The sequence below is a fragment of the Cavia porcellus genome, unplaced genomic scaffold (genome assembly GCF_034190915.1).
Source record: "Cavia porcellus strain 051 isolate PalLab524CR breed Dunkin Hartley unplaced genomic scaffold, mCavPor4.1 scaffold_16, whole genome shotgun sequence".
In the NCBI taxonomy this organism is placed as follows: domain Eukaryota; kingdom Metazoa; phylum Chordata; class Mammalia; order Rodentia; family Caviidae; genus Cavia; species Cavia porcellus.
Window position 1 is genome coordinate 32,291,988 of NW_026947499.1, and position 22,777 is coordinate 32,314,764.

The following is a 22,777-nucleotide window of genomic DNA, read 5'->3' on the forward strand; positions in this document are numbered from 1 at the left end:
AGTGCTTTCCCCTTTTTCTACAAATGGCCTCGCATAATGGCTCAGCAGGGTTCTGGGCTTAGAGAGTTTCAATCCATTAAACACAAATACCGTGACTCGAAATATTTGTGCTGGAGCCACCTGATTGTTCGTGCTGAGTGGGCTGCCACACAGAGCTCTAATTAGTGCCTGACAAGGAGCCTGCCTTGTCTTGGGGTACATGGCTCTGGGGCACAGCTGTGATGCTTTGGCATCACCCCGCCCACTGTGAAACCTACTCTACCTCGGTCCAGACAAGGCACGGGCCTGCAGGTTAGGAGGATGCCTGTCCTATGTGTGACTCCATTCTGTGGGGTAGTGGGGAGGAGGTGGCTGATAGAGGTTACAGATTCTCAGTGACCTGGCAGACGACGTGCCTCAAACCTTATTTTACCCACCAGGAAAATGGCAGTGCTGGGAGGGGGTGGAACAACATCTCAGCCACCAGATCTCCCCCCTACACACCCACCACTCCCTTAGGTCTCTTGGCCAGCCTGGCTTGGGAACTTGGACTTGGTGGATGTCATGGCCATACCCCCAGGGACGGGTCGAGAGGGAACAGAGAGTTGGGCAGGTCAAACGTTCATCTACCAGGACTGTTCTCCTAAACCTACAGACAGCAATTTCAAAAATAAATTCATTGTCTCACAGTCCTAGGAGTCTGAGGTCAAAGTGTATTTGGTGTGGTTTCTCTTGGACTTGCAGACACTGCCTCCTCCAAGTCCTTACACAGTTATCTCTGCATGTTGGTGCCCTGATCTCTTCTGTAGAGATGCCCATCAGCTTTAGGACCAACTTGGAGGCCTCATTTATCTTGATCACTTCTGTAAAGACACTACAGCTATGAGCAGTCACTTTCTGGGGTCCCTGGGGTTCAATATATGGGTTTTGGGGAGACAACTTAGCATATAACGGAAGGAATAAAGGAATCTGCAAGAGAGGGAGTCCCTCTTTGAGGTGACACCCTGAGCAGCGTGAGCCTGCCACACAAGGACTGAATGCTTGTGTTTCTTAAGTTCAAATGCTGGAGAACCCTCCTGCAGTGGGATGATACTAGGACGTGGAACTTGGGGTAATTTGGATTAAATGAGTTTATGAGGGCAGGACCCTCATGAATGGGCTTTGTCTGCTGAGAAAAGCAATCCTGCGGCTTTTATACCATATGTGGATGCAGGAGAAGTTGGCCATCTACAGCCAGGCATGGACCCTACCCTAGTCCTGGACCTCTGCCTCCAGATTAGGAAACATACACAGCTTCTACCCCTAGGGTGCTGGATTTCTCCAGATCACTTTTTCCCCACAACTGTCTGGTCAGGACAGACTTTTGTCCCTGAGATGGACATGTAGCACACTGAACTGCTGGCCAGACAACCATGTCCAGTAGAATCAGTGCGTGCACAATACCTTTAGCAGCCTTCATCATGGCTTTAGCAGAGCATGGCTGAAGCAAGACCTGAGGCCTTGAACTTTAGACAGTCTTTAAGGATGTAGCAGCCGCAGTGTGTAAATGTCAGGCTAGGGCTGAGGCCCCAGCAGTAGAGGACCTGGCCTTGAAAGGGCAGTGGCCTTGGGGAACCCAAGTCCAGCTAGTTTCAACTTGAAATGGGTTTTCTGAAGGTATAGTCCAGTCTTTGAAAATGTCACCACTATTAATAACATAGCTGGCAGAGCGGGGTTTGGGTCAAGGTTGGACAACATCAAATTCAACCTCCACAGCCAGAGTAGCCTTTGGGATCCAGAGAGAGGGGCAGAGGGAGGCTGCCTAGGATTTGGGGTGCTGGGTCAGAGTCAGCACAGATTTCCCCTAAGTTCTAAGAAGAGGTGCCCAGGAAGACAGATTTGGCCTGGTTCTCAACTTCCACAGGACCGAGAGCTTTCTCCTCGGGACTCTGCATGTCACTCTAGGAGGGACCATCCAGCAGTCCTGTGACAATCCATTCAGGCAGACGAGGGTTTTAGTGGCTGATCTGAACCCAAGAGTGGCAGACATAGAGGGCAAGGGATTCCTTGGCCCCATAGAGGCTTCTGTGGCTTGACACTGGATAGAGGACTCATAGGAAGATAAGTCTAGTTAATGTTTTGTGGCAGCCAGTGGAGTCTGGGGCTGTTAAAGAAGTCAAGCTACAGCCTCATTCCCAGTGCCTGGGATTTATTCTAGTAAGTTTTAGATGCTGCCCATTAGGTGGGAATCTTCCACTGGGCCTGTGATTCTGTGGAGGGGCCCCTTGGCCCTTTAAATGCTACCTAGGCCTGTGGAACTCTCCAGGTAGTGGGGAACAGCCCAGGAGGGATTGGCCTGGTTCTCAGGGTCACTGTTACAATCTAGTCTGCCATGAGGGTTCTGTGGGTAATAGTGAGTGCTCTTAACCTCGCTCTTAACCTCACTCCAAATCTGTGCCTTTACTGTGAGATCATGGCAGGGGTGGGGTATGTGAGGGCCCTGTGTGTGGGAGCTGGACAGCTCACAGTTGGAAGGGTTAGCTGGTGAGGGCTTCCACAAGATTGCTTTCCTTCTAAAACAAAGTTTTTAGGCAGTGCCAGTGGGGAGCAGGCTTTGTGGGGACGTGGGCCCTTGTCAGGGGACAGGGACACTGTCAGGTACCTGACATGTACCTGTGTTAAGCATGAGCTGGGTTTGTGTGCAGAGACTTAAGACCAGAGGTCACCAGCAGTGTGTGGAGAGTTGGGTGCTCAGGGTGCCAGGTGAGGAAGGGCTGGGCCATACTTGTAAGTGCTCTCTGACCCTCAGTGCGCAAGGGGTCAGCAATAGAATGCTAAATGACCAGGCAGGACATGAGAGGGCTGTGGTGGCCACTCTTGACCTTTGCTTGCTTGGATACAAGATTTTCTATGACTGCTACTGTACGGTGTGGGATGGGAAAGTCAGGACAAGGATCAAGTTAGGGACCTGGGCCAGAGTGGGCCAGGCTGTAGGCTGGAAAAGGCTGAGAACTGGAGCAGTGAGAGACCACATGGGCCCTGTGATTTTTCCAATACATCTTGACTGGACTTCTTGGGGCTCTGGCTCAACCTCCAGTCTCAGACACTCCTGGACAGATGCATCTAGATGGCTTACCCAGCTGTCTTGTCAGTTTCCTGGCCAGATTGGAGGGTGAGGCTGGCAGGGGTGCTCCAGGTCCCATTCCCATGGAATGAGCGCCTTGTCCCCTAGGGGCGCTAATTTGGGTGACGGGCAGCTGTGCAGTGGTGCTCAGGCAGTTATTTCTGGCAGCTCCAGCCCCCAGGGCATTTCTATGGGCAAGCAGCCACCTTCCCTAGGGTTCTGCTCTGTTCCATCTGCCCCTATCTTTCCCTCCCAGGACCCTCTGGGGCCTGGGGGTTTGTAGAGCCCACTATGGGCAGGGATGTGGCTGGGAAGGAGATCCTGCCTTCTGCTGCCAAGACAAGCCTGCTGGGAGGGAGCCTTCACTGCACCCTGCAGGCCCTGGGCCAGAGCTGTGACAGAGAGATCAACAACAAGTATCTGGAAATTTGGGAGAGCAACAGGATGGGGACAGGCTCTGCTTTCACGTAGAACATTCCTGGGGAGCTGTGCCCCCCCCCCCCCCGCTGGCATTGCTGCATGCTGCCACCAAGTGGCTGGTGGGGTGTCAGTGCTGCTTCTCCGCCTGTACAGCCTGCCTGCCTGCAGGCATATAACTGGGCATCAGGCACTTTTCCACTCAGTTATGCCTTGAAAAAAATCCCAAATCAAGCACTTTATTAAGAGCTAAGACGAGGCATTAGCACTCTTCTTAATTAGCCTGATTTTAAAAATTGAGCCCAGTTAGAGGAAACCATGGGCATGTGCTGCAGGGTGTTGTTGAGCAAGCCTTGCCTGTCTCCCTGAGGATGGGGTCTACCTTGTGAGAAGATCCCAGATACTGCCATTGTTCCAAGACCGGAACGTGTGTGTATGCACACAGGAACAAAGAGGACACTTGAGGGCTTATCTGGCTGGAGTCTGGGGGCTCCTTACCCTCCCTGCAAACTGCAGCCAGGATGAAGAGTAACTCCAGGCTGGATCAGCATGATGACTTCCCAGGCAGGGCAGGACATTTCTCATATGCTGCTCCAGGTTGAGGTTAGGGTTATAGGTGGCTACACCCCTCAGGAATGCCAGCCTGAGGTGAAGGGAGAAGGACGTGGAGAACAAGTCTCTAGAGGCAGCTGGCATAGGAAAAGCTAGGAAAGAGAATGTTCTGGCAGCTGTGACCAGTCATTGGTGGGGTGATCCTCTGTCCCTCGGCTGGAGGCACTTTCCCACAGCAGCCCAGCCCTTCTTTTTCCTGTGACCCAAGCCTCTGGAGAACAAACAGCTCCATGTTTGGCTGGCTCCCCTCATTCCCCACCCCCACACCCAGCCCTGAGAGCTGAGCATGAGTCATGCAGGCTGGGTGCTGGCTTACAGATCATACTCCCTGGGCCAGGCACAGTATGGGGTGTAGGGTCAGGGACTCCAGAAATGAAGCTCTGAGCAAGGAGCAAGTTTGGCTTAGGGTGGCAGGAGGAGGCAGAGGATGGGACAGGTTATGAGTGCCCCAAACCCCCAGAGCGTGGGGTACTGGCAAGAAAACCGCTAGGGTAAATCCTGGGCTTCATGGAGCATTTCCTTAATGGGCACAGGTAACTGCTGGCATTGCTGAGCCACCAGCCTTAGACCAAGCCTGAAGAGCACTATGTGGGGAACTTGATCATAGGATCCTCATTCAATCAGGCCTGAGTTTGAGCCTTGTATACTTGGACTTCCTGGGTTGATAAAGGCATATGTCATCTTGGGTAGCTGCTAGGCTCTGAGATAGGAGTGATGGGTGAGGCACTGCTGAGCCCCTCAGAGTTAGGTGGGTCTGTACCTTGGTGCCAAGTGATTGGCTTACAGGAAGTTTTGGACTTGTCCAGCTGGCCCAGGGCAGGGTAGGAATGGCACAGTAGAGCAGTGCTGTCCCCAACGTGGGGACAACTAGGGGAACATATAGTTGTCACCCCAGCCAGAGTTCAATGTGCAGAGGTTTCTAGTAAAACGGGGCATGTCTCTTGATGACTCCCACAGAGCCACGTAATTCTGTCCCTCCCAACAACCCATCCCTTTTCAAACATGGGCTGTTCCTCTGCATGCACCTTCCCCCAGTTAAAACCCAGGCATTCTGGCTATGACCCAGCGTGTGTGGGGAATCCCTTCCATCCATCCTCAGCATCCAGGTTCCTCCTCACCTTGTCGCAGATTGTTGTCATGGAAGCAGCCTCCGAATGGAAGAGAAGCTCTTTTCATCTTCACATTCCAATAGGGTGGCCTGCTGTAGGCCTCACAGAGACCAGGACAGATACCCATAGGGCTTTGTGGTCTCAGTGATGGAAGTTCCCTGGGCACTGCCACGTCTTTCAGGTCTGGAGTTTTGGTTACCTCCCCCAAAGCTGGGGCCCACCTTGGATTATGGTAGGACATGGAGGTGGGCCTGGGCCCTTTGACCAGGCCCTGAGATCAGAATGGGCTAGGCCTGGACTAAGGCCAAGACCTGGTCCCAGTCTTGCCCCAATGGCTCAGGCATCTAGAGGGAGAATGTATGGGGCAGGGAGCTGAAGGGACAAGTGGGCATGCTTGGAGCTCCTTCTAGGAGTCCTGATGGACCTGAACCCTCACCCTTTGGAGCCCCTTGTTTCAAGCTAATCTCAGCCATGCTTCTCCATCCTGTCCATATTAAAGGACCCTGTGGCAATGTACACTTAGTCCTCCTGAAAAGATGTCCACTGTTCCCAGGCCAGTTCCTACCCAGCATCCCCTCCTATCCCACTCCACTTAGGAACAACTTGCTTCCCTTTAGGACTACACATCTCCAGGGTCTTCCTGACTGATGTAGTTACTAGGGGCTCCAGTGTTGGCATAGTGGGCCTGTGCCCTGATAGAGGCATGCATGGTTACTTACATGGCCTCAGGCTGCTGGAGTACTGGCAAGAAAACCACTAGGCTTTCCCCTTTTGGCTGCACAGACCACTCTAGGGAAAAGTAGAATCAAGGCTGGATGAGTTTGGACCACAGAGTTTGGCACTTTGGTGTTCAGGTCACTAAGGAGCCATAGAGGGTTTGGGGCAGGAGAGTACCTTAGCTCTTTTATTACAGAGGTGGATGCTGTGGGCAGCTCTTTGACAAGAGTCCTGAGGGACATCATTGCTGGCCTCTGGGTCCTGGCTTTCTTCAAAGTGCTGCTACACCCTTGGCAGGGGCAGGGGCAGGGGCAGGACCTGGTATTATTATCATGGGGCTGCAAGGAGGATCTGAGCGGGTATGTGTTGAGGGAGCCCTACAGGCAGCTTGCCTGAGTTGAGGGAGTGCTGCAGCCTCTGGAGAGCCACATTACAAATGGGAGGGCCCCCATCCCCTGCACCTATCTGAGTGCTGGGTATCTCATTCTTGATCCTCATGGAGCTTGGAGAATGGTGAGTGGCTAGGGCTGCAGCCAAGCAAAGCTATTGTTCAAAAGAAGAAGCTTGATACATAGACTCCAGTACTTGTTAAAGTGTGGTTCACATACCATGAAATTAGCCATTTTAAAGTCAGTGATTCAGTGGTGGTTAGTGTTTGCGGTGTTGTGTAACCCCTATCTCCTCCACATCCACAGTGTTGCTGGCTTCCCAAAGGGAACTCTTCCCAATTAGCACTCACTTGACATCTCTTCAGTCTCTGTGAACCTTCCCCTTCTAAATGGCTCACAGAGGCAGGGTCACAGAATATGACGCCTTTCATGTCTGGTTTCTCATGCAGCTTTATATTCTCGGAGATAGAGAAGGTCAAAGATCTCTTCCTTTTCAAGGCTGAGTAATATTTCATCACATAATGGACCATAAGTCTGTTGATGAACATTTGAACTATCTGAACCTGTGGCTGTTGTGATCAGTGCCACCATGGACATGTGTGGACTATACCAGTTTCCTATTGACTATGACACATTCCTCCACCCGAAACCCTCCACTCACATCTTTATGGATGTGTAGCATCCTTATTTGTCTGTGCCCTGATGTACATGTGTGAGAAGGCACATCCTCAGGAAAGGTTTTGTCTTGTTCTGCATAAAAGGGACTGCACACCTTCCTCAACTTGTCAGCATGCTCCATGTGTTCCGGATATGTCCTTATCTGACCTACTTTAAGTGGCATCATGTGTTCCTGAACAACAGTGTCACACACCATGCTCTGTGGCCACCCATAGGTATCTTGGGAATGACTGCCATTTCAGCTTTTCTCTGTACACTTTGTTCTAGTGCTTGATCATCCCACCAAGCCTCCCTGGCCCCCATGGCTGGGCAGACCTCAAGGGGATCAGTGCCCTTGGTCCCATGGGCTCAGTGACACTTGGGGACTGTCCTAGTCCTAGGTAGGTGGTGGAAAGCTGTGCCAGGAAAGCTGCCAGTAATACCCTGGATAGGTTGACAGGATCCAAAGCTGTCATCCTCTACAGAAGGCATGAGGGTCTGTTCAGGTGTGCTTGGGATGACAGGTTTCCTGGCTTCATGCTGGACAGCTGTCCTCTCTGCAGAATGGAGTTCCCCATGAATAAACATATGCCTTTCTTCTTAAGCAAATTAAAATAGTAAGGTTGAGTGCTCCTGAGAAGGATGGGAGCAAGCACAGTGTGTGGGTGGCATGCAGGATCCAGGCTGCAGAGCAAGCAGGGAGGGACAGCCCCTCCATCCCCCAGGGCAGGCAAGAGTTGGCCTAACCAGGGGCCCATAAGGACAGGGGAGCTACAGAGCTGGGCATGTGACCCTTGTGATGGACAGTATGAGTGTGGGTGTGGTGCGTGATGCATTTGCTGTGGACGCTCCAGCTCTCCCCTACCCTGGCTTTGGTCTCATACACCAAACTGTTGTGGATTTGGCCTAATGGAGTTCAGTTGATGGAGCAGATTGCTCTGGGGCCAGTGGGCAGGAATGAGGTGGCTTGGAACCTTGTGATCCTTAACAGCAGGGCTTTGTGGCATCTGCCCTGATTTCACGATGCAGACTGGCAGGGAGCCCTACCCAGAGTCCCTGGGGCCCACTTTAATCTCAAGGGGCAGAGAATCAGCCACCTTGGGGTTCCCCAACTCTAACCCTCTGGCATTACTGTACTTCCTATTGGCCTGAGGATCTGCAGCTAGCAATGTGGCAGTGTGCTTCCAACCATTTAAGTGAGAGACAGCAGCACCCCCTATTCTGACCTGTGGAGATATCCTTCCTCTGCAAACAATGGCTTAGTGTGAAGGAGTGATAACCTGAACCCATGACAGGAAAATTCAAAGCCCTGTGGGTTGTTGTCTAAAGGGATCTACATGAGCCCCCTCAATGCCTTGGAGAGAAAGTGTCATGACCCTCACTGCATATGGGGAGACTGAGGCTCAGAGAGGCAAAGAGTCTGGTACTGTAGACTCAGAGTTAGACTTCTGTTCCCCAACACCACCATAGAACGTCACTGTCTGCAGCTTGGGAGCTATCGTGAGCTGCGTGTAGATAAGAGACACTGAAGGTCTTAGAGCCATGCAGGCCTGTTCAAGGACTTATGCCCCACTCCATGGGACAGCATGGCCTCTGGGGCCCTTCTGGCTCTGCTACATAGTAAAAGTCCCAACCCACCAGGCCTTAGGTGACCTTGGTATGGGGATGCTGACACCCAGCAGAGGGACATGCAGCTTCTGGGCGCTGGCGCCTGGGCCTAAGACAAGGTATAAATGCCAAGTTCTATCAACAGGCAGGTCTTCTGGAACAACCTGTTGTGGCCTTGTGGGTTATCCTTTAGACTCCCCAAGTGAGAGAGTATAGATGAATGCAGTGTTTTCCTAAAAAGCTACCCTGCTGTACTCAGTGAGAGTAGAGGCCACTGTGGTCCCCAGACACCCATCCCGCTCCACCTCTGCCCCTCCTGCTCCACCCTCCCCCACCCAGACTTGCCTTCATCCCACCCCTGAACTCCAGCAGGACGGCTGCTTCAGCACCACGGACAGCACCCACACGGGGTGCTTCCTGTGGCCTTTGTGAGGCTTTGTGATTCTGGGTTTGGTTTTGCAGTACTGGGAATTAAACCCATGTGAAATCCCCTACTGAGCTACATTCCCAACGCTATCTATCTATCTATCTATCTATCTATCTATCTATCCATCCATCCATCCATCCATAGAATGGGTCTTCCTAAGTTACCCAGGTGGGACTTAAACTCAAGAATTTGCAGTTTTGTTTTGTTTTGTTTTGTTTTTTTTACCTCAGCTTCAGCCTCAGCTTCAGCCTCTGTCAATTCCCTCTGTGTTAGGATTACAGGTGTGTGTTGCTATGCCCAAGTGGGGAGCCACATTTGGACTTTATTTGGGGTACACTGGAGCCGAGCCCCTTGGAAAGTGCCCTGTAATGAACTGAGAGGCCTGCGGACGCTTCCATGGACTTCAGCATAGGCATTTACGGATGATAGGTGGGCTCCCTTCCTGTCAAGAAAGAAAGCTGGGGTATATGTCTGTCTTTCAGCACACCTGAGTTCTGAGAAAAGGTCCCTGCCCCCAGAGAGACTAAAGAGCCAAAGTCGGGGGGGGGGGCGCCTTGGTAGTATGAGGGGGTGTGGATCCCACAGATGAAAGGGAAGCAGAGTAGGGAGGAGGCTCTCCAAGATAACGGGATTTCCTATGAGTTGTGTGGAATATGGGCCAACAAAGTGGGCATTGTACCTAATGGGTTTCCTTACCACAGGGCTATCTGGAACCCCTTTCCAGCCTCTCTCTGGGCTTGTTTCTCAGTTTTTTGCTGCTCATCAGCTTTAAGCCCTAGGGGATTCCATAGAGAAGCCACCTTAGTCTTCCAAAAGGGACCCATGCCTGCAACCCCACTTGACTGAGTACCCTGGCTGTTCCTCTAACACTGTCTCCTGTCTGCACATCAGCCTGGCTTCCACTGACCCATGACTCTGTAATTTGTAAATTTTGGTTTAAAACCTAAAGGAATTTTAATTAAAACCCAGAAATCCCATCTATGTAATTAAACCTTTGAGTGTTGTCAGGCTTTGTGTGATGGGGCTGGTTGGCAGCCCTTGTCCTCAGCTGTCCACAGAACATGAGCAGGACAGTCTCAGGAATAGTTGGGCTGTTCCTTCTAGGTGGATGCTAGGCCCCAAAGCACATGCGTGTTGTAAACTTTGAGGGAGCTTCTTTGAACCCCTAGTCACTCCCAATGACCCTGTCCCTGCTGGACTCCCATTGGTAGGCATAGGAATAAGAGGATGTTCTCTGAAGCAGCTGCTTCTGGTGGGAGTCTCGACTGTAGGATGCTTGGGAAGAGGAGGCTGAGGATTTGCTTTGTAGGCCAACTCTACATTCAGGACTTAGGTAGGCATCCTGACTGACCTTGGGGAGAATATTAATTTCTCTGTGCACTGGTGGCTTCTGGTATCCAGCCAGGGTGGGCTGGAGTCTGAAGCATCATGGGCTACAGATGACTTTTTGTTGCTACCACAGTGGGATGTACCTGCTTGTGAGATGCCTGTGCCTGGGAGTCTGCTGGCAGTGTGCATGTGGAGTGATTCTCAGCTCAAGAACTTGCTGGAGTCTTTAGCCCCTCAGAAGATGCCTGGTCAGGGATACCCCCATCCTCTTGGAACTAGCTGCCAAGGCTGAGGTTTCAGGTGGCATAGCAGAGAAGACTGGAGTGAAGAGCTAGGACTTGGCCCTGGAATCTTGAGCCAGGCTATTTTTGATAGCACTAGCTGGGGAGTGGCCCCAGCCTTGCCATCCATTTTTCACCTGTGGGGAAGATGTAGTCATCTGTCAAGGCACTGGCACAGAGGTGGTTTGCTCCACTGTTAGAGCCAAGGTCCTAGGAAGGTTCCCTCCAAAATTCCCCCAAGACAGGCATACCTATGCCTTTCCTTTCATGCCCCCTACTCAGTCCCTTTCAGCACCAGGGGATGCTACATTGTAGCCTTAGTAATGTCTGGAGGTTGGCAGGTGGCTGATAGCCTTGTGTTGGAGACCCTCATAGCAGGCCAGCCAGGTGAGAGAGAGGACATATACCCATATGTCTCTTAATGGGCGTGGGGCAGGCCTGGGAGAAACAAAGCAGCAGACTGGAGACTTGAGACTAGCCAGTCAGGGTGGGCTGGAGGCCACTGCTGAAGCAGTGTTTGCTGACATGAGAGTTGAGGGAGAGCTTGTTAGGAAGAAGAGGGTCTCAGTCCCCACCCTAAGGAACAGGTAATAACCCTCGGACCCCTCTCTGTGCCTCCCCAAGACCAGAAATGCCTATACTGTCCATTTCTATCTCTCTCTGGTCCTGGACCCACTCAAAATCTCCCTTGCAGGTAGAGCAGTGTCCTGCAAGAATAAGAGTTCAGGCAGCTAGAGCATGGGCTTAGACCAGGGGCAGCTCTCCAGCCCTGTCTTGATTGTTTACCCTGTTGGTTATTGCCCAGGCCTATCCCATACTGCCCCTTTGCCAGTGCTGTCCTTGCCAACAGTCCATGCTCTCACCTCAGCCTGCTGTGTTTAACCCAGAACAGCTCTGGGAGGTGATAGTCCTCATCTTGAGCTACAGAGGGCATGCATAGCAGTTACAGGACAAAGGTGCCCAAGGAGGAGAGCAGAGCCACAGCTTGGCTGCTTGGGGCTGCAATGAGCAAAGAATGGGGAGGCCAAGATGCTGGGGATCCAGCAGGCACAACTGAGCTCTCCATCATGTTGTGAGTGAGCCCAGGCACAGATTGGCATCCTGAGTGGTACTGTCTGGAGCTATAGCCTCCCCTGGATGGGGTGGGAGCAGGTACAGGCAGGAGGGCTCTGCAGTCCAGGGATGAAGATGTGAGCTGCCCTAGTGGGAGGCTGATTTCTGTTTTCTGCAGCCCATTATGGCAGAGGCACTTGTTACTGTTGAACCCATTAAGTATAATTACGATGCACTCGGCAGGAACATGTAATTACAGTGGTGGCTCAGAGCCACCATGCAAAGTGCCACCATGGGCTAGGGGCTTGGCTCCAAAGAATTGAAGGTAAGTTAAGGACTGGCCAGTGGTCCCTTGGAAGAGGGGCATACAGGAGGGTGACCTTGTTTCCTTCCCCCGGTTGGCTCCAGGCCCAGTCTGATGGCCAAGAGGTAGAGAAAGCCTTCTACTTCTTGGAACCTGAACCTCTTGAGACTGAGGGCTGGGATCACAGCCTTGACAATCCACACAGCCCCCATCTTCCTACATGCCTTCTCCAAGCATCACTGGCCTGTGACCCTGTGCAGGATAGGGCTTTGTGTGACTGCTAACCACCATTACCTTGTTGCCCAGAGCAATCTCTGAGGAGAGTGGGGCCTTCAGGGCACTGAGGATCAGAGGTAGGTGACCTTGAACTGAGGATTGAAACCCTGGGCCACAGTCTAGAGCCTGGCTTGGTGTGAGGATGAACCACCCATCTCTGTCACTGCTAGTCCTTATGGCATGGGGTCAGGGTGCGTCAGTCAGGCCTGGACTTCCCATGGCTGGTTCCAAAGGTTTAATTCTCCTTCCTCCTGTAACCCCGTTTTACCCTTTCCCTGCTTCCTTTGTGCACAGATGCATGTGCATGAGAACGTTTTACTAGGGATTTAACTCAGGATCTCCATAGTAAGCTACATCCCCAACCCTTTTTTTTGTGACAAGGTCTTGCTAAGTCATTGTTGCCTAAGTTAGACTTGAATTTGGAATCATCCTGCCTCAGTCTCCCAGAGTGTTGGGATTATCAATGTACACTACCAGAATCTCCTTAAGAAAGGTCACTCTTGGTGGCCAGTGGTCTCTACCCTCTTTTCTCACTCTTGGATACAGGCCAGAGTAGGGTGGTTCTGTGTGGGTTATTGGGTAGGGTGCATGAGTGAGGCCCTAAGTGGTCCCCACTGGGCCTCAGACGTAACAGCCAGGCTGTGGGGTACCGTACCCCCATTCTTGATGGACCACTGGGGTGATCAAGGCAGGCGAGCTCCCCTTTGCCAGCCTTCAGACTGCAAGTAAGCCTGGTGAGAAGGGGGGGGCATGCCATGGTACCACCTGATAGTCACCTTCTGAAGGATGGCATCCTTGCCCTGAGGCCTCCCAGGCATGCCTGGGTAAATGTGCGCCTGGTAGCCTAATAGATACTGGAGTCCAGCCAAGAGGTGGGGCGTTTACTGAATGTGGTCCTTAACATGTACACATGGTTCGAGCACGTCAGCATGCTGGTCATCATGCTCAACTGCGTGACCCTGGGCATGTTCCGGCCCTGTGAGGACGTCGCCTGCCGCTCTGAGCGCTGCAGCATCTTGGAGGTGGGAGGAGACAGGCGGGGTGAGGCTTAGATCTGGTTGAGGCCCTAGGGTAGGGCTGGATGAATCTCTGGTGGGTAGGGTCTTGGGTGGAATGAGGGGCTCCCTTCTACTCTAATTTATGCCCCCCACCTCCCCCTCCCACCAGGCTTTTGACGACTTCATCTTTGCCTTCTTTGCTGTGGAGATGGTTATCAAGATGGTGGCCCTTGGGCTGTTTGGGCAGAAGTGCTACCTAGGTGATACCTGGAACAGGCTGGACTTCTTCATTGTCATGGCAGGGTATGGTGGGGTGCCTAGTTGCACTCAGGAGAGCCCTCCTCCCCCGCCAGTCCCCTCAGAGAGAGAGGAGGCATAGATCTGAGACATAGCTATAAAGAGAGCCAAGGTGCCCAGCTTGGTGTTTGGTGGGCAGGAGGGTGGGAGGAAGGTGTGTGCTGAGTCTGCAAGTGTAGAACATGACAGGAGAGGGATGGGTAATCGGTGGATCAGTATTCATGGGACCCTGAGGTGCGAGCCACGTGGGGGCATAGCCCCTCCTGCGTGCACCTTCCTTGAGCCTCCCCTTTCCCAGCATGATGGAGTACTCCCTGGACGGGCACAATGTGAGCCTCTCAGCCATCCGCACTGTGCGTGTGCTGCGGCCGCTCCGCGCCATCAACCGTGTGCCGAGTAAGTGTCTACCACCCTTGATAGAGGCCAGACATGTGTATCCTTTGGATCCTTGTGTGAGACCCTGGGAGGTGATAGCTCCAGGTTCCTCTGCCCAGTTCAGACCTTGGTACCAGGGGAGAAGCGGACAGGAGATCACATACGCTGTTGGGGCTGGGTCCTGGAGGACTTGGCTCCTTTCCAGGGAGATCGAAACTGAGGGGTGATTGACAAAGTGTAAAAGGTCCAGTGCTGAGTGACAGGAATCATTCTTAATCTCAAGTTTCTCTACACAGCATCTGGGGCAAGGCTGGAAACTGAGCAGGTCACAGGTGGCTTCATTGATTGACAATCCCAGTGTGGTGTGAGTGGAATAAAAACTTGTGTGGGAGTGGCTCACCTGTCATCTGTGCAACCTACCCCTTCTGCAGGCAATGTGAGACAATGAGACTTCTGTCCCAGGACAGGACCCAGTCTGGGGAAGGGAGCTTGGCGTGGTGGCCCAGTAGATCACACCAGAATCACACCTAGTCCTTGTGGCTGAACCTGCCCAAACATCCACACCTGCAGAGAGAACTCCAGGCCTCTGCCAATAGCTATAAAGAGAGCCAAGGGCCGCTCTGCCTGTTGATGCCACATGGAGGACTCACGGGAATCATGTGACTGTGTGTGTGGGCACTGCCTGCCTGGACACTGGCTTTCCACTGAGAATGGTTTGGGGTTTCTCTTCAGAGTGCTCAGTGTTGGAGAGAGGATGACAGACCTCCAGGTAGTGCAGATGTGTGCATACCTGTGTAGGAATGGCTCTCTGGACCTACATGTAGTATGCTCATGCCTTTTGGCTGCCTGACCTAGATCCTGGAAGTCTTACCATCCAAGCTTGTCCATAGCCCCCCAGTTGTCAGGTATACCCAGACCAGATGCCAGCCTTCCATCTTCCTGCCTGGCTCTAATCTCCAGGATCAAGTTGGGCTCAAATGCTGTATGACCTCTGGCAAGTTACTGAACCCCTCAGAGACTCAGTTTCCTGCTTTAACAGTGAACAGCAGTGGTTCTCCCAGGGATGGCAGTAAAGGGATGCACATGTGACTCTTGGCACTGCCGGGTACCCTCTTTATGTTCACTCTTGTCAGCATAGCCAGTGGCGCTTCCATATGCTCCTGTCCATGAGAGCAATGAGGTGACAGATTGAATATATGTGCTTATGCCCCAAACAGGGGACTCCACCAGGCTAGACCCTGGCTCCTATGAGAAGCCTTAGGATAGTTCAAGGCTGCATCCGGCTGTCTGTTGGGTTCACTCTGACTCCTAGAACTGTGGGTTTGGAGTCAGTTGCTCTCAGGCTAGGATAGAGCTTGCTCATTGTTCGTCTCTTGTGACTGGCTTTTGTTCTCTGTGTCTGAGACTTCAATGTTCTTTCTTACTTGTAGCCTGTCAGTCCAGTCTGCCATCACCACTCTCAGGGGCCCTATAAGGCCTTGGAACCTGCTTGTTCCTGGTGCCCTGGTCCTGCCTGAGTTTCAAAGAACAGAGCTTTATCCATCCTGAAACGGGACAGGCAGACCCAGGACAGAGCTAGGGGCACTTGACCATGGCCAACTTGCTTCCTGAATTTGTTCAAGTGTATACATCCCACTGCACAGAGCACAGGCATCAAAACCACCTCAAGAAGCCATAGCCTGCTCTTATATTCCCTTGGCATGGGACCAAGGTTTTGCTCAGCAGAGTTCCCCCTGGGTCTGAGACAGAAAGCCTCATTCCTGCTTCAGAGCCCCACTTGCCGGGGACCTCGAGGCTGCTGCTCCCATTAAGGCCTCAGAGTTGGGAGCCAGTGGTTTCTCGGCTGGTCACACAAGGACCCAGGGATGCTGTGTGGTCAGCCTTGCCCCTCTCTTTCTACTTGTCACCACTCTAGCAGAAGCAGGTGCTTCTCTGCCTTCACTTACTAGGGATATGGCATGTTCCCCTCTAGGTACAGCTCCGACCCAGGAGCATCTCTTGGGCATGTACAGCATCAAGTTGGGGAACATGGTGCAGCCAACCAGAAGGCTCACCTGACCCATGTCCACATGCTGACTGCCTCTCCTCCCTCCACAGGCATGCGGATCCTGGTTACCCTGCTGCTGGACACACTGCCCATGCTCGGGAACGTCCTTCTGCTCTGCTTTTTTGTCTTCTTCATCTTCGGCATTGTGGGTGTGCAGCTCTGGGCCGGCCTGCTGAGGAACCGCTGCTTCCTGGATAGCACTTTTGTCAGGTGTGCGGCCCTACCCCTTTGTGTGGGCCACGCTCCCAGTCACCTCCCTTTAGGATACCATCTGCCAGGCTCCTTCAGGCCAAGCCCACCGTGTAAGGCTTCTGCCCTGCAGACCATACCACCAGAGGCTTTTTGTCAGATGACTAGTCCATAGCGGGAATTGGGTTTGCCTGCTTGGATCTCCTTCCCTATTTCTGTGTCTCTTTTCTCTTTGCATGTATATTTTTATGGACTTCAGCATCAGGGACTGACTTCACAGCATGCACTAGACTGGGCCGCCCCCATCTATTTTCTTGTGGACCTCAGAGGTCTAGGGTGTGCCAAGGGACATGACCAGGAGGGCTTTCTGGGGCTTCTATGTTGGAGTAATCATCCCTGCTGAGGACAAAGCTATAGCAGTGGGGAGTACCTGGAGCCTGTGTGCAATAGTAGGATGGTCCCCAGGAAGGCAGGAGGATGGAAATGTGCATGCAAAGTCAGGACAGGTGCTGGTAGAGCCAGGGCTGGAGGCTGCACCTCCCCGGGGCAGTTTGGTCTATGTGTTGCTCCTACTTTAACTCTAAGAGTTGATGGTTCTGGAAGCCTGCTTAGAGCGGAAGCTGGGGTTTGTCCTACTGTTTCCTTTTATTCCTAAGGAATAATGGACCACAGATACCTATTTCCTGTCTGTCCTTGCTTCCTCACAGCTCTCAGGGTGGGCAACTGGGTTGCACATTGCACTCCTACTTGCTGTTACAGGGAGGAGCTCTTATCCCTTTCATCCTGGATTCATGTGACCTGGGCCTGGTGGCCTGCCAGGGTTACCCTGGAAAGTGACTGCAGTGCTGTTAGCTACCTGCTTCTACCAGATCCTACAGATGATCCATGCTGCCAGGGCCCAGCACTCAGTCAAAGACTTTCATTTGTATTCTGGCTGCCCACTGAGGTGGCATCCGTTCTTTTTGTCCATCGGTTTCAGGGCTTCAGGGGAGTTTGTGGAGGGAGGGTGGGTTGGTGGAGACTGGAAAGGAGGAGCCAGGAGGAGGTGTCAGTGGACCTGAAGCTGTAGAGATCCCCTGGTCCACTCACCAGGCTGTGCTGACTCGGGAGTGGAACTGTCAGGGAGGAGGGTGGGAACCATAAGAGGGCATCAGGACAGGCCCAGGGCTCCTAGGGTTGAAGGAGCTAGGTAGGTCTGCTTCGTGGTTATCCTCATGGGCTCTTTACCCATATCATCTTGTTTTGTTTGCCTGTCCCTGGCAGCCAGGGCTCAGCATGGTGGTCCACTAGGGCGGTCACTTTTAAAGACCTATGTGACAGGGCAGAATCAGACCTATAGGCCCTGAGCCAGTGAAGCTGGGCAGAGGAGGAGTGTGTGGCACCTCACCTGAGCCTCTGCCTTGATGTTCCAGAAATAACAACCTGACCTTCCTGAGACCATACTATCAGCCAGAAGAGGGCGAAGAGAACCCTTTCATCTGCTCCTCGCGTCGTGACAATGGCATGCAGAAGTGCTCACATATCCCTAGCCGCCGTGAACTGCGTATGCAGTGTACACTAGGCTGGGAGGCATATGGGCAGTCACCCACTGAGGCCGCAGGCATTGGCCGCAATGGTTGCATCAACTGGAACCAGTACTACAACGTCTGCCGCTCAGGGGACTCCAACCCCCACAATGGCGCTATCAGCTTTGACAACATCGGCTATGCTTGGATTGCCATCTTCCAGGTAGGCACCAAGCCACTGGGTCCCTGTCACAGTGGGGTACTGAAGACTCGGAACAGGGTCTTGTGAGAGAGGCATCCTAGAGGGCATGGTATCTGCTTCTTTCCTGGAGTCACTGCTTTCCTCTGCAGGTGATCACACTGGAGGGCTGGGTAGACATCATGTACTATGTCATGGACGCCCACTCGTTTTATAACTTCATCTACTTCATCCTGCTCATCATTGTGAGTGTGGGCTAGGCGACAGGCATTCAGCTCCAGGGATACAGTGTGTAACTGGGGAGGATGGGACACTGCATGAGGATCCCTGTGTGCATTGGGGCAGAGGCCGCAGGGACTTAAGGCTGCCTAGGCTGCTGGGCTAGAGGCCAGGGTAGTCAGGGCCTTCTGTCAAGCCTCCAGTGGATGGGGGTGGGGGTGGGGAGAAGCTGGGGAGGGAAAAGCCCATTTTCAAGCTCCAACTGTGACTTTTGTGGTCCTCTCTGTGGCTCTGTGGTGCTCAGGCAGGAATAAGTCATTTTATCAGGCAGCAGAGCTTTGCAGGTCCCTGAGTGCATGGCAGCCACCCGTGGGGACCCAACAGTGGGAGAGACAGATGGATGCATTGTGTGTTCTCAACAGGAGGAATGCTAGAGGGGAGTTGATGGTAGCCTCACCAGAGGACATCAACCCTTAGGGATTGGGAGAGAACAGTAGGGTGTCATGTCATGATGGACCTGAAGAGGTGGGCAGGCTACATGGTGACCTTGAGCAAGGTACTAGGCTGTTCCCTGTCCCACAGGCAACTATGAAGTATCTGCTCTGTATCCCTTGGGGGCCATTCCCACCATAGTGTTGGGGCTGGATCCCAGCCCCCTAGAATGCAGCTAGGGCTCAGTGTGGAGCCAGGCTGGTGGTCATGCCCACTCTGCCACAGGTGGGGTCCTTCTTCATGATCAACCTGTGCCTGGTGGTGATCGCCACTCAATTCTCGGAGACCAAGCAGCGAGAGAACCAGCTGATGCGTGAGCAGCGTGCCCGCTACCTGTCCAATGACAGCACGCTGGCCAGCTTCTCGGAGCCAGGCAGTTGCTACGAGGAGCTGCTCAAGTACATGGGCCATGTCTTCCGCAAGGTCAAGCGCCGTAGCCTGCGCCTCTATGCCCGCTGGCAGAGCCGCTGGCATAAAAAGGCAGACCCCAGTGCCACTCTGCATGGCCAGGGTCCCGGGCAGCGGCAGCGACAGGCAGGCAGGCGTGCAACCTCTGTGCACCATCTGGTCTACCACCACCACCACCACCACCACCACCATTACCACTTCAGCCATGGAGGCCCTCGCAGGCCCAACCCTGACCCCAGTGACACCAGGCTGGTCCCAGCCGGTATGCCTTCCTGCCCACCCTCCCCAGGGCAGGGGCCACCCAACTCTGAATCTGTGCACAGTATCTATCATGCAGACTGCCACGTGGAGGGGCCCCAGGAGAGGGCACGGGTGGCCCATGCTGCAGCCACAGCCAGCCTGAAGCTAGCCTCGGGACTGAGCACCATGAACTACCCCACCATCTTGCCCTCGGGCATGGGCAACAGCAAAAGCAGCTCCAGGCCCAAGGGGAAGCGGAATGCTGGAAACGCTGGGGCCACAGGGCACAGTCCCCTGAGCCTGGGCAGCCCTGATCCCTATGAGAAGATCCAGCATGCAGTGGGGGAACACGGTGAGGACTCTGGCACTACCCTCAGAAGAAGAGGGAAGCCAGGGGAGGGCAAGACTGAGTGTCACCCCTGCCCCAACTCTGTGACCATCAGAAGGGAAAGTGAACGCCACCTCTACTTCCCAACCCCTAACAGTAGACCTAGGCAGGCAACAGCCCAGTGAAGCAGAGTGTGACCAGGCAGATAGCATTCTTGGTCTGTTGAGGACAACCTGTCAAGGTGCCTGGCCCATTTCCCATGGCTAGAGAGGGACCATGTGTCCATGTTTTTGTCCCATCCATACTCCTAAGGACTTGCATAGGCCTTAGCAGCTGCAGAAGGTGGTCCCCTTCTAAGTGTGGAAGAAGAGGCTGGGATGGTATAGTAGAGAAAGTCAATGTCACAGAGTCCTCTGAGGATTGGGAGAGCACTGCCACCCCAGTGCAATGGAGTCCCAGAATCAGTCTTCTTGGGACAGGCAATAGAGGGGAGATGCCAGGATCCTCAGGTAGTGAGATTCTATGCCAACTTGGAGGTGAGGGCCTTCTAGGTCCTGTGCCAGATGCTGGACTGAGGTGTGTGTCCACTGTGGTGGGGATGTATTAGCCCTACCTGCACCAGTACAAGAGGTTATGGGAGTGCCAGAATACTCTGGGCACACGTGCCTCCAGCAAGCACTTCTTATGAGGGTGGTCTCAGAGCCCACAACACAGCATGATGTTGGTGTGAAGCAGGCTGGGGCTCCAGAGTTTCAGTAGGTTCTTGGGGAACAATAGCAGTGTGGCTGTGGCAGGCTAACTTGTTTCCTACAGCTCCCACCAGCAGTCTGTGTTGTTATGTCCTCATAACAGCCCCACAGCAGGCTTCTCTGACTCTGTAGTGTCCATACACACTATGGTAGGAGTGTATAGGGGATGAATGTGTGTGTTTCCACTGTATATGAGACAGTGCAAAGATGTACATATATGTGCTTGGGTGTGAGAGGCAGTGTGCAGGTATGTGTATGTGTAGCCAGGCATGTATGCAAGACTGCTTAGGTAAGAGTGCATGTGTGCATGTCTGAGTGTGTGTGGGACAGTCTGCACGTAAGTATGTGACAGTGTACAAGTGCACACTGTATGCTTGGAAGTGTGAGCCCATGGGTATCCACATTTGCCTGATGAGATATACACAGATGCACATGTATGTGCCCAAGTATGAAACAATGCATGGGTGCATTTATATGTCTGGGTGTGTGACACTACAGGTGGACATGCATGCATCCAGGTATATGAGAGTGCACACAGGTGGGCACATGTGTGCCTGAGTATGTGACAGAACACAGGTATGTGTATGCATGTGTCAATATTTAGACAAACAAGTTGTATGAGACAGTGCACAGATACACTCATGCACCCAGATATGTGCTGGCAAATGTGTCTGTTCCCAAGTTGTCTGGCTGCTGTACAAAGTACCCCAGATTGAGTGGTCTAGAGCAACAGGGATTGACTCAGTTCTGGAGGCAGAAAGTCCAAAGTGGAGGTATTGTAGGGCCCATTCTTTCTGGAGGCTCAGAGAGGGACCCTTCTTCCCCTCAGTCCCGATGGTCGTCATTCTCCTCTCCCTATGTCTTTCCTCCTGGAGAGATACCCATTTAGTTAAGATCCTCCTTGCTCTAGGGTGACATCATCCTAACTGATGGCCTTTGTGAAGGACTTATTTCTGCATGAGGTCCCACTTAAAAGTTCTGGGCTTAGGGTGTGAGTGGGTCGTTCCTTGGGACAGGGTACCCTCACCTATGTGGGCATGGGTTTCTGGGCATTCTGGCTGTGGTATCAGTGTGCAAGCCTGACCCATCTCTGCTCTCCTGCAGGCCTGGGCAGGGCCCCCAGTCACCTGTCAGGCCTGAATGTGCCCTGCTCTCTGCCCAGCCCCCCTGCGGGCACACTCACCTGTGCACTGAAGAGCTGCCCATACTGTGCCAATGCCTTGGAGGACCCTGAGTTCGAATTCAGTGGCTCAGAAAGTGGAGACTCAGATGTCCATGGGGTCTATGAATTCACACAAGATGTGCGTCGTGATGACTGCCGGGACTCCATGCAGCTGCCCTCAGCAGCGGATATGCCTAGTCAGGGCAGTGTGCGGAGATCACAGGGGCAGGCAGCATCTGGTGAGCCAGGTGGGCTGGGTCACCTCTGGGCCTCCTTCAGTGGCAAGCTGCGCCGCATTGTGGACAGCAAGTACTTCAACCGTGGCATCATGGTGGCCATCCTCGTCAACACACTGAGCATGGGTGTCGAGTACCATGAGCAGGTGGGGATTGTTGGGGACTGCTGACCTTGCACACCAGGCCCTCTTCAGCCCTGGAAGCAGGGCCTTGCCAATGCCGGGAGCAGCTAGATCCAGTAGCTGATCAAAGGTTTTTCCTTCACTTTGAAACCCTGTTGTCACAGTCCACTCTTGGCTCCTGGGGCAGTACCTCACCCTGGTCCTCAAGCCCTGTGCCTATGGGGCTTATGGAGAAAGGGTGTTTCTGGAAACCTCCAGCAGCCACTGTGCCTAGTCATGATAGTAGGAGTCAGGCAGGGGGTCAGGATTTGGGGAACCTAGAATGGTAGTCATATCCTGGGACCCTGGTTTCTTCCGCAGGTTTCTGATTCATTGTGTAGGCCTTCTGTCCCCAAGGGCCCTTGATGGCCAGACCTGTTGTAGGTCAGAGTCCAGATGTGGAAGCCATGGGCGGGGCCCTGACCTCTTCTCTCTCCCCTGCAGCCTGATGAGCTGACCAATGCACTGGAGATCAGCAACATCGTGTTCACCAGCATGTTTGCCCTGGAAATGCTGCTGAAGCTGCTGGCCTGTGGCCCACTAGGCTACATCCGGAACCCTTACAACATCTTCGATGGCATCATTGTGGTCATCAGGTGGGTCCCATCCTTGGCTAGCCTTGAAGAAACCACAGAGGACAAAAACCTGTCCTCACAAGGGAGCATTGGTGACAGTGTACAGCAGCCCAGGGGAAGGGGGCACTGGTGGTCTCATTCCTCCCACAGGCACAGTAGGGTATGCACAGGTCACTTATACCCAAGTCAGGTATAAAATGCCACTCCATGCAGGAGCAGAGGTATGGTCATCAGTCTTACGACTTGAGGCCCAACTGTTCAGGGCTCAGTCCTTTGAGAGGCCAGCTTAGATGCCGAGTCATACTGCATCCTGGGGACATGTGCTGCTCAAAAGCA

At 53.2% G+C, this 22,777-nt stretch overlaps 1 protein-coding gene across 5 annotated transcripts in view; it reads left to right on the plus strand.

Moving 5' to 3' along the window:
• Cacna1h (calcium voltage-gated channel subunit alpha1 H) overlaps positions 1-22,777 on the plus strand; it is a 58,402-nt gene that overhangs the window by 21,143 nt on the left and 14,482 nt on the right. For all 5 annotated transcript variants that reach the window (XR_010039782.1, XM_063226255.1, XM_063226258.1 and 2 more), the window contains exons 3-11: positions 13,171-13,283; positions 13,429-13,562; positions 13,855-13,952; positions 16,029-16,188; positions 17,580-17,895; positions 18,024-18,116; positions 18,808-19,582; positions 21,412-21,851; positions 22,311-22,462. Coding sequence is in view for 4 of the 5 variants with exons in the window: in XM_063226255.1 (XP_063082325.1) it covers positions 13,171-13,283; positions 13,429-13,562; positions 13,855-13,952; positions 16,029-16,188; positions 17,580-17,895; positions 18,024-18,116; positions 18,808-19,582; positions 21,412-21,851; positions 22,311-22,462 (2,281 nt within the window). In the remaining variant the exon portion in view is untranslated. The remainder of the gene's footprint in view (positions 1-13,170; positions 13,284-13,428; positions 13,563-13,854; positions 13,953-16,028; positions 16,189-17,579; positions 17,896-18,023; positions 18,117-18,807; positions 19,583-21,411; positions 21,852-22,310; positions 22,463-22,777) is intronic.